Here is an 11,231-nt window from a genome sequence, read left to right on the forward strand (position 1 = left end):
AACTGAGATTGATCCAAAATCGTATGTAATCCCATATTAAAATTATTACAGTACATTGATTAGCATGTTAGCGTTCATAAAGTCAAACATTCAAGCTAATGATGTTTGTAATTAGTATTAGCCTGCTATAAAATTATAAAGCACATTTGAACGCGTTAGTATTCAACACTTTGTTAGTAACGCATTCCCAGTAATGTTATTTTTATTTCTATTTCATATTGGCGCGTTATTGTGGTAAAATGAGAAATCATTGTTCGGTTAGCATACGATGCAAGTCAAGGAATCACCCTAATGGTATTTTTATTTCATAAAACAATGCTATAAAGCATCAAGTAAAATAATAAATAAAAGTGAAGTTCAGCATGTCGGCATAGAATGCTGTGTTTCCCAAGCATTTGCGTGACTGTTATTTTTATTTTGTATTAGCCTGCTATAAAAGGTAAAATTTTAATACATTAAGTAAGTACAGAATGAGAGAGTCAAGGATTAGCATTTATGCTATCTTATGATTGTAAAACATAACATGATAATTTTTTTTTTTAGCACATTAGCATATGATGCTTAGTCAATCACTTACTATTTTTTACTTACGTATTCATATGCTCTAAAACTGGAGATGATAAAATATGGTTTTGTACGTTAGCGTAGAACTAATTTTGAATAGATACATTAAATTAAAACATTTCAACAAAAATAGGTGCGCTATAGTTAGGGGTTTATTGAGATTATTGAGGTCTCCTACAAAAATCCCAAGCGTGGACGAAAACATGATGATGTGGTATGGCATTGGTAGATAACCTTCGGTCGAAGTTGACAATCTATGACACCCGACAAGCAAACATGCTTTAGATCGTGGCCTAAAGTTATACTTCCTTTCAGCTAATGAGTCAGCTAAAGAAAAATGTATATATATTCTACAACGTACCCATGAAACTAAACAGCACACTTACGACGGTCGTCATGACCTGTGATGTTTTTAGTTTACTTTTGACCAAATTCCGAGTGGGATATGGGATGCGGTGATGTGTAGTTCCAAGTCTCTTTCTATGGCAACATGAATGGAATACAACATGAATAATTCCTCAAACAATGATTTGTTCTAGTCCATTTCCATTGTCTGACCATTACGTACGTGAATGCCATGTGTTTTGTTACCATGGTACCAGACATGGAGTTTGAGGATGATTGGCAATGTCAACCATCTCTCACTGGGTGACAATGTTATTAAGGTTTGGTGTTAACAAGCCATCAAATCATTAACACCGAATACGAGGAGGCCCATACTTGCGACACCTGCCTTGTATTTGTCAAAGTCAACTTGGTCAAAGTGGGTGTGTTGTCAGAACGTGTGTGTTGATCCACAGCAGCTGCCCCTCCAGCGAAGTCTCTTTGTGTAAATTGGAACGCAATCAAATCTGGCAGACAAATCCTATTATTTTTTTTTCTTCATTTTCAGTCGCCACAACACTTTCCTCTAATTACTTTAACAAAGTTGATTAGCATAAATTATTTTCTCATTTAATTCAACTGTGGTTTATTCTCAAAATGACATTTGGGGAGGCAGTTTCTGATAAAATTCCCTTTATTGAAATGGATGTCCAGAGTATCTCATTAGCATTTCATTACTCCAAAAGGAAGACAGCATAGAGGCGGGTAAGCTCACCTCTAACAGGACAAATATTAAAATAAGAGGCCATAAAGTGATGGGAATTAGAAGAAGTCTTTCCGATTAACCGCCATGTTCACCCGGAAAGGATATGCTTCACAAAGGAGGTGTAGTTGATGCACCCGTTGGCGTCCTCCTGGCCGGCCATGAGTCGGTCCACCTCGTCTTCCGTCATCCTCTCCCCGAGTGTTGCCAAGACGTGGCGCAGCTCGGCCCCCATGATGGTGCCGTTGCCCTCCTTGTCAAATACCCTGAGGCCCTCCACAAAGTCCTCAAAGTTGCCTTGGTCTTTGGCACGTGAAATGTGCTGCAGCATTGGCAAGAAGGTCTCAAAGTCCACCATCTTGGAGCTCATGTCCTCCGGCCGAGGCTTCCCGAGCACCTTGAGAACGTCGGCGTTGGTCGGGTTCTGGCCAAGGGCTCGCATCACATCCCCGCACTGGGCGTAAGTGATCTTCATTTCGCCTTTTGGCGTTCTGTCGAACAGGGTGAAGGCCTCCTTGAACTCCTCGATTTGATCGGTGGTGAATTCGAGAGTGATGCTCTTGGGATCAAAGTCGGGTTCTTTGGGATGGTCAGGCAGCAGCTCTGGAGTCGGAGCCGGCTTAGAAGCCAGAGCAGCCTTGGGTTCTGGCTTTTTGGGCTCTGGTTTCTTTGGTTCAATCTTCTTGGGTGCCATGTTTGACAGGGATTGAGAGGTGAGCTTGTATTGGCGGTGAAACAGTCTGAAAGGGACTGGAAAGAACTCTGGAGCACAGAGGCCCTCCTCGTTTTACTGAGCTTTTATACGCGGATCCTGAGAGGGAGCCACACTGCAATTTCCAACGGCTCACTATAAAAGGAAGAAACCCGAAATAGATATCCCATAGCAAGTGATGTCAACATTAAGTATTGTTCTCAGCTGTTGTCATCTGGCCGGCGTGCTATTTGCTGTCATTAGCCAGGGTCCAGTTGCATTAGGCCAAAAATGTTCTGTCTCTCTGATGGACAAAGGGATCAGAGCACAGATAATATATCAAGCCACCAGGGAGAGGGACTAAAATAGCTTTTCTCGGCAACTGTTAAAAGTCTGGGAATCGGTGCTTTCTGCGGGAATATCTTTTCTTTTGGTTTTTTTTTGGACTGATTGCATCCTGTCTCAATTAAGCATAATAGTCTTCTTGTAATACTCTTTAATCATTCCTGCATCAAGTGTGAATATGTCAAAGTTCAATAAAAACAAACAATTCATTTGCTTGCTAGTGTTTCTTCATTGAAACGATTTGCCTCTGTCATTTATTACAGAAGTGATTCAGTCTCTATTGAGATAAATACAAATGTTCCCATTCAAGTTTTATTATACTGTACTGGTAAATAAACTACCCTAGTTCCTCAAATAGTGTGGCCGGAGCCATTTATTTACTCAACTACAGTTGTGGAGTACCAGGCACTTAATAATAATATATCTTACAATTTAAAACATGTTTTAGAAATACAGTATGTCATTTGACGTCCATTGACACAGCTCAGTCAAAGTCAGTAGTTGGTGTCCCACAAAGTCTCCAAAAACAGCAGTACCACTTACTTCTGAACTGCTAAACTTCTTTGAGTCATGAATGACTTGACACCATGTTGTCTCTAAGTGTTTCGACACCTGCAAACAGATAATCTCGGTGTAATGAGATGCCACCTACAGTATTTAAGCACCGGAAGCAAGTAGTCCAGTAAGTAGCATTAGTGTTACAGCAACACAGCTCAACCAGCATCTGTGGTCACATTCCTAGATGAACACAGTCAACTAACCCTGCTGGATGAAACCCAAGATTTGTCCTAGAATGGCCCTGTGTGTGTATGCTCCTGCTACATCAGTTGCCCGGCAACCGGCTCTGTCTCATCATGTATGCCCAACCTGATGCGGTGATTTGTGGAGGACCTGCAAATGCGACATTTACGGTCAATAGACAGCACGGGCATAAGGTTCTCTCTTATTTAGTGACAGGCATTTTTTGAAAAATGAAATATAGCTAATTAATAATTAATAGTCCACCGCAAAAATCAGAATGCTGATGATTTGAAGAGTGAACTTTGATTAAATGAGGCTACCCGGGGCGGCTCCTCTTCCCTGCTGTCCTTGTGTGCAACGAATGCATTTGTTCAACACACAGTGAACAGTAAACACATTTGAAAATGAAAAACACACCACATGGTGGCGCTGTTATTAATCCCATAAATTGGACTGACTTGGAATTTCATACACAGCTCAACTCACTGTACAAAACACCCACTGTAACTTAAAGTTGTTTAGCCAAATCACCGCAATCTTTGGTACACACTTTTAGGGGACTGACAAGCACATGCCTGTAAAATATGAGCAAGATTGGTTGAAAAACATGGCTGCCATCAACGAAAACTATCATGCTATTTTAGCAAAAGGTACTGTTCGTTGATAGCCAGCTAAGTATTATTTGTTAAGGCAGAAAGCATCAGTATTTTTCTGTAAGATTCTATCCTCAAATGTGTATTTCATGTCAGAACTTATTTTCTCTTCTAGGTTCATGCAAGGCTTACTTGTGCAGTGGATTAAAAAGACTGTCTCCAGGAGAAGCAAAAGTTTAGAATCTGCATTTCACCAGGAGAGGAACGGCCTCTGAAGACATGTTTGGTCCACTTTCTCGGGGATTAAGTGTCTGAATTAAACATACTGGCATCCCAGCTGAGAAAATCACCTGGTAAGCTCCAAGGAAAACATCTTCTAAGCCCGTGTGCTGCCGGGATAAACAGGTAAAAGCCATTCGAAGACACGCGCCAACCAGCATCAGAGGTACATCAGAAAATAGACTGGTCCGGCTGAACAGGAAAAAAGGATTGGCCCACCAAGCCAAGTACTCCATCGAGAATGGATGGGGTATGAATAGCCTGGAAACTTCCCTAATCTCCCTGTCAGAATTCCAAGTCAAGCTTGGGAGAAATGGGCATAGTGCTCATTCCTAGCTGGGGGGGGGGGGGGGGGGGGGGGGCAATTGTGCAGTGTGATCCTCCGGCTATTGTCTGGCTCAGAGAAAGACATGGGTACCTCAGAGAAGTGATGCCAAACAAGAATAGACAAAAAGTTGATGGAGCATGAAGGATCATAAAGTTCAGTTTGGCAAGCAGTTGTTGTGTACTTTCTCTTTGTATCCATAACAACAGCCAAAGAGAATCAGGCTGTATCAAAGGACCACTTTAAAACAACACTGATCCCTTTTACTTAAGGGAATAATACTTATGGTAGGAGTATATTGGCTTAACTGAATGAGTACTGCCCTTTTACATTGTACTTTATTGATGCCCATTTAATAACAAGAATGCCAGAAAAATTTATCCAGCTAACAAATTATTGTTTCTCATTATCTTATTGTAACATAAGAAAAAAACAGAAACATCAGAGCTGGTGTTATGTTACTTATGTGTTATGTTACTTTGTAAAATTTGAAAAATGAAATAAAATAAAATAAAATAAAATAAATATTTCAAAGTCTCATCAAGCCGATCCTTTTCTTATTTAGTTGGTACAAGGTGCAACGACAATATTTGCCCTTTGTCTTTTGTGGAAAAGTTGTGGTACATCCTACTCCAATGTCATTCTGTAGTTGTCAGAAGTACATGTTACAATTTGGTAGTCAATTAAAGAAGAAGAGGAAGTGTCCAAGAAGTATTTCTGTAATCCAGTGCACATGTACTACTGTACTGTACACACGACCAAAATCATTAGCCTCCTAGCTTAACGGCTACTAGAATACCGTGAAACCTCGGTTGACGTCTGCCCCGTTGTTTTTCATGAATGTCAAAAATTTACGCCACAATTTTGCCTCGTTTTCATGCATTCTCCAGTTAGCGTACACTATGACATTGGTCCAACTGGAATCTTAATATATTTTTGAATTGTCCTTTAGCATTAGCATCCTATTAGCTTGTGAACAAAATGGCAACCAGAACTTACAACACCCGTCTATGATGTCATCAAGAATGACGTCTTCAACGAAGGTAAAAGTATCCTTAAATGTCCATTTATCCCTTTCATTCATCTTTTACATGTATTTATGTTCATTTCAAATTGTTTTCTTCACATGAAACTAAAAATGTGTTTTGTGTTAACATTTCTGACTCTCTGGAACTGATTAAGTGGATTTACGGTCGTCCCTCGCAATATTGCGGTTTGATTATAGATTGCGGAAAATGTATTAATAAATGATTGCTGCTTCGTGGTAGACTATGATCTATAATTAGTCAAAACATATTGAAATACAAGTGATATGTAATGTATCTGGTCACTTGGCAGCAGTAATAACACAACATATTGATGAGACATTACCTTACATTGCATTACCTTAAAACTGCATGAAGTCATGAAGTCAGCCATGGCATGTCTGACATGATAGAGTGAGCAAAAGTTCCTCTCATTCCGTGTGAAAGTTGTAAGGTTTTGGCTTCTTAAGTTTAGAAGAAATAAATTAGAGGCAAGCTGTTTAGCTCACTAGTTTGCTAGCTTGTTAACTCACTAGCTTACTAGCTAGACTCCCTGCAGCATAAGAGTTGCTCAATGTGATGCAAACAATGAATAATAGGAGTGTAAAGATGACTATGGAGTGTTATTCCATGTCTACAGGGCTCTAATAATGTTAACAACCATATTTAGAAAGTCATAAACAGGTTTTCTAAGCTCTAACTACGAAAATATTCCATTTATTATCATTAAATTCTATATCATAGAAATGCATTTATCGTGGTCGGGTTTGGAGCCAATGAACCACTATAAACGAGGGGCGACTTTACATGATTTCTTATGGGAAAAATGTATTCGGTTAGCATCCGTTTTGGCTAGAGTCAGACCTTCTGGAATGAATTAATGACGCTAACCAAGGCTCCACTCTATTATAAAGTGGTGCCTCGGTTTTTGTCAGGTTGCGTCAAAAAACAAATACATTTTTTCCATAAGAAGTAATTTAAATCCATTTCTTTGTTTGGGCACTCGAGTCTGTGGAATAATACAGTACAGGGAAAACTGACTCGTTTGTGTAACATTCCCATTTGAGTTTGCCAAATCAATGTGCCTTACAGGATACCGTAGTATTGTGTAAACCAAGTATTGCAAGATTTGGTGTTGGTTGTGTGATCCAAGATAGCTGAGTAAACAAAAAATGTTATCAACGTACTGTACAGTTTATTACGTACATGCAATATTGTACAAAAACCAAGACAATGTTCAAGAACTGGGGAAAAACGTTGGCAAAATTTTTTGTCGAAAACCAAATCATACGTTCAAAAACCCTGTTTGGTTCGGTTTGACTGTGCTCAGGAGAAACTGATGTAGAAACAGGATACTTTGTGTACCATTAAGTTACTTTGTTCTAAAAAAAAATTAGTTCTCGACTCAAGAGTTGTAATTTGTGTTAAAGCCATTTACAATTTGCTCCTGTAGCTGGCAGTAATACATGTTACAATTGTCCATATGCCAAAATGGTGTATAAAGTAATGTTTTCCTAATCCCACTTACACGCGAGTCCACACACAATCAAAAGTTACACGACAGAGCTGTTAGCTCTTTGGCTGAGGTAATAATAATGTTGCTGGCTGGAGTCTGTGCCATTAACACGCTGACATTCACAGTCGGGCGGTGTATCTTTTTTTAATCACTCAGTCACTTCTATATTTATTGCTGTCTAAATGAAATACACAAAGGGCTTTTCCCTGGAGGGACAACTTATGATTGTGTTATACGATCGATTTACGCTGTTTAATCCGAGCAGTATTTGTCAAGGGGCAGCATGGCTCATACAACCTCATTCTACCTCAGACCCGTTGAATAAACTCAACTCTGAACTTCGTTTTACACTATACCGGGGGTCGGCAACCCGCGGCTCTGGAGCCGCATGCGGCTCTTCAGCTTCCTTGTTGTGGCTTCCTTTGCCGAGGGCGGTGATTTTTTTTGACACCAAAGTAGGGGAAATGTGCACTTTCGAAAAGATTGTGAAATACCCGACTTACCGCAAGTCTGCATTCTGACTGCTGATTGGATGAGCAAGGGAAGGGCAGGTAGGCTAGTGCATGCAGTGAGTCTCACTTTAGAGAAAAAAGTTGAGGGAGTTTGAGTTGACTGTGAAGCAAGTCACTGCACAGTAAGATAAAACAATGTAATTAACAGGAGCATTGCAATATGTTTTGTAAAAAGAAGCACGCTGTAGCTACGTGTTTGGAGCCTGTGACACGCTAATAGCCAAGGTGGTGACTCCGCGAGAGGCAGATAGTGTGCCACGGGAGCTGACTGCATTGACTGCTTGTGATTGCTGTGAAGCGGGGCGGACCTCCCGGCAGCTACCGCAGAACAATACGTGCTTTCTACTAAACTAGTCGAACTACTAGTCTGCTAAAACGAGGGCTTTCACGAAGTCTCCAACTATCAGTCCCTACATTTTGGGAAAATAAGTCACCAAGAGGGTTTGAAAAGTTGCCAGATTTATTGAGAAAACGGCCAAGTTGGCAACAATGGGCTGCACATGAGATCGAGAGGGGGAAGCTGTTCACAGATGGAGAATACGTGAAAGAATCATTCATAAAAATATCAGCATACATTCTCCCAATTAAAAAATAAACAATAAATTATTCAGAAAATGAAAGAATGCCTCTGTCTGGAAAGACAGTGAAGGACAGGACCGATACAATGGTCACTGATAACAATTCAGCACAGGCGTGAACGCTGTTGAGCAAACAACACTGATATACAGAAATGTGAAATCTGATGAGCTTTTTTATGTTAAAGTTGGCTCAGTTTTGTTTTAATTTGAAACAAATATGGACCACTCAAAACCACCACTCAAAAAGGCATACAGAGTTCAGTGTTTCAATGATTTCAGAGTAGGCTCGCACATGCTCGCTGCACTTTGTTGAATTTTGTTGCTGTAACAGATAACATTTAAAAAAAGATTCCAGTTTTTACAAGTTTAGAAACTGTTTAATTTTTTTACTGGAAAATGGCTCTTTTGATGCTCAAGGTTGCCGGCCCCTGCACTATACTATGCAACCAAGGGTTGTTGTTTCTTTCCGATTGGTTGATTGTGAAGCACATTTTACATTTCTGTGGTTTTGTCTTTCAATCACTGGTGGCAGTGGGGAAGACAACGGGTGGGGGAGCAGGGGGCCATGAGAAAGGAAGCATGGCTGTCTGCTGTAATTATGGGAGTGAAGTATTGGAACAGGCAGTGCCTTCACCAGCTGTAATTCTTCAAACATGGTCTTGATTAAACTGTTTACACAGTCGCGTGTGCTAACTGCTTCCTGCAAGAGTCATCCCATTATAACAATTCAGTGGCATTACTGGACTATTAGACGCTTTTATTTTTACTTAATTCAAATGTTCATCCTAATTATCAAGTGGGATGAAACAGAACTGGAACCAATCAGAAGTTGACAGATAATCATCTGCTTAGCAACCTCACCCTCCAATTTCAAGTTTGTTTGTGCGTTTTTTTGTTTTTTTTGGTTGGGGCGGGCATGTTGAGTAAATACATTACACTGTCACTACTAGGGTATCAGTGACAACAAGCCAAACCGGAAAATTACAATTACGATATAGTATAAGAACGTATTTCCGATAACAATACTCAATGCTAGCAACAAATGTTATTCTTTCTTTTTTAAGTGTAACTGTAAAATGTAAATAGGTTATAACGTTCCTTAATGGACATAATGGGTGGATGATTTATTTTAAAAAGAAAGTGTGACTAATGTATTGAACATTAAAGATATTCCAATCAATCCAGAGTGGTAGTAATCAGCAAAAAATACTCTCAGGAAAACAAACAAAACAACGTATGCAAAAAAAAATCTAACGATTAATAGGCTAGATACAATTTATGAAAAAAATGATGAAACACAAAAAAAAACTCATAAGAAAATACATCGAGCACTAAATAGATACATAATGAGCAAAACAAGCAAAAAAGAAATGTAATAGATAAGTCACTTATGTAACAATTAACCAGGCTATGGTGTTACTTAATTTGATCATTTTGATCATTTTTGACCATTTAATCATTATAAAAAATTATAAGGAAAAAATACATAAATTCATTAGTCAAACTTTATCAAAATAAAATGAAGCAATAAAAGCAAAAAAAAAAAATACATCTAACTAGATTATACAGCCGTCCCTCACTACATCGCAGTTCAAACATCGCTCCATCACTCTATTGCGTTTTTATTAAATTAATAAATTAATAAATGACCACTGTTCTGTGGTTGACTATGGACTATTATTAGTCCAAAAATAAATTGAAATGAAGTTATATGTAGTATTCAGGTCTCTAGGCGCCAGTGATGTTACATGACATTAGATTACCTTCACACTGCAGTCAGCCTGGGCATGTCTGACATGACGTAGTTCTCCTCCAATTACATGTGGAAGTGGTAAGGTTCTGTCTTCTTACTTTGTCCTTCTTTCCTATTTCAAAACACTTTCTTAAGCTTAGAATAAGTAAATTGGAGAGGCTAACTAGTTAGCTCGGTAGCTTGCTATGCTAGTGGCGTCCATCTTTTGTGTCCTCACAGTGATCACATAGGTTACGCATTACAGTCAAGCAATGTACTGTAAACAAAGAATAATCGGAGTGTAAAGGGGACTATGGGGGGTTGCTTTCTGTCTACAGGGCTCTAATAATGGTACACATCATATCCAGAAAGTCATAAACAGGTTTTCTATGCTCTAACTACAAAAATATTCTATTTATTAATATTGAATCCTACTTTTCGGAAATTCACTTCACGAGGACGGGTCTGGAACCAATTAAACGCAATAAACGAGGGACAACTGTACATTCTTGAAGGGACTGCATGCAGCAGATTCTAGAGGGCCAAAGTACAAGTAGTATTATATGCTGCCTCTTCTTGCTTGAGTACGTAACACTAAGTGCTTAAAGAGGTGATTGTATTGCCTATCATAACCACACACTGACTCCAAATGTTTAGTCTCTTCCCTGAGACTGCTTTTGTGTACGTGAATACCTACAGCCATGTACGCCAGTTGTTTGATGCTTTTTCTACAGGTTTTTTGTGTTTATACACTTGAAAAAGATTAATGACCTTATATCTGGGTTTGAATTTTGATGACTAACCTTTAGCTCTATTCAGTGACTCGAGTTAGAAGTATGTTCAGCCGCCGTGAGCTCTAGACTGTTGTCCTATTTTCGGAAGTTACCCAAAGTGGGACTCAGACCAGATCCACCAGTGAATTATAACCGCTGTCTCAATAACTGGCCGTCCCTGTTAGGTCGGACTAGACCGGGGGTCTGCCTGTCATCATCCCTGGTGTTATCTCGCGGATTAAAGGCTGGGTGTTCATGCCACCTGCCTACCCACTATCTCTACACCTCGTCACACAGATATAAACAAACAACACATAGATCTCCACAAAACACACTCTTACCCATCCATGCATGGAGTGGAAGGCTGGAGTCAAAAGGGAATGGCAGACATCAGTTGGGGATTTAGCGGAGGGATTTGAACGACCCCACCCGACCACCCTTCAAATATATCTCAAAATAGCACAGAATGC

General features: G+C 39.5%; 1 protein-coding gene across 1 annotated transcript; it reads right to left on the reverse strand.

The window, feature by feature from the left end:
* Positions 1-1,539: 1,539 nt before the first annotated feature.
* On the reverse strand, positions 1,540-2,411 carry LOC129169940 (myosin light chain 4-like). The gene has a single exon (XM_054756932.1). The coding sequence runs from the start codon at positions 2,343-2,345 to the stop codon at positions 1,743-1,745; it is 603 nt and encodes a 200-aa protein (XP_054612907.1). The 5' UTR covers positions 2,346-2,411; the 3' UTR covers positions 1,540-1,742.
* Positions 2,412-11,231: the final 8,820 nt, after the last annotated feature.

This window comes from Dunckerocampus dactyliophorus, chromosome 17 (genome assembly GCF_027744805.1).
Source record: "Dunckerocampus dactyliophorus isolate RoL2022-P2 chromosome 17, RoL_Ddac_1.1, whole genome shotgun sequence".
NCBI lineage: Eukaryota > Metazoa > Chordata > Actinopteri > Syngnathiformes > Syngnathidae > Dunckerocampus > Dunckerocampus dactyliophorus.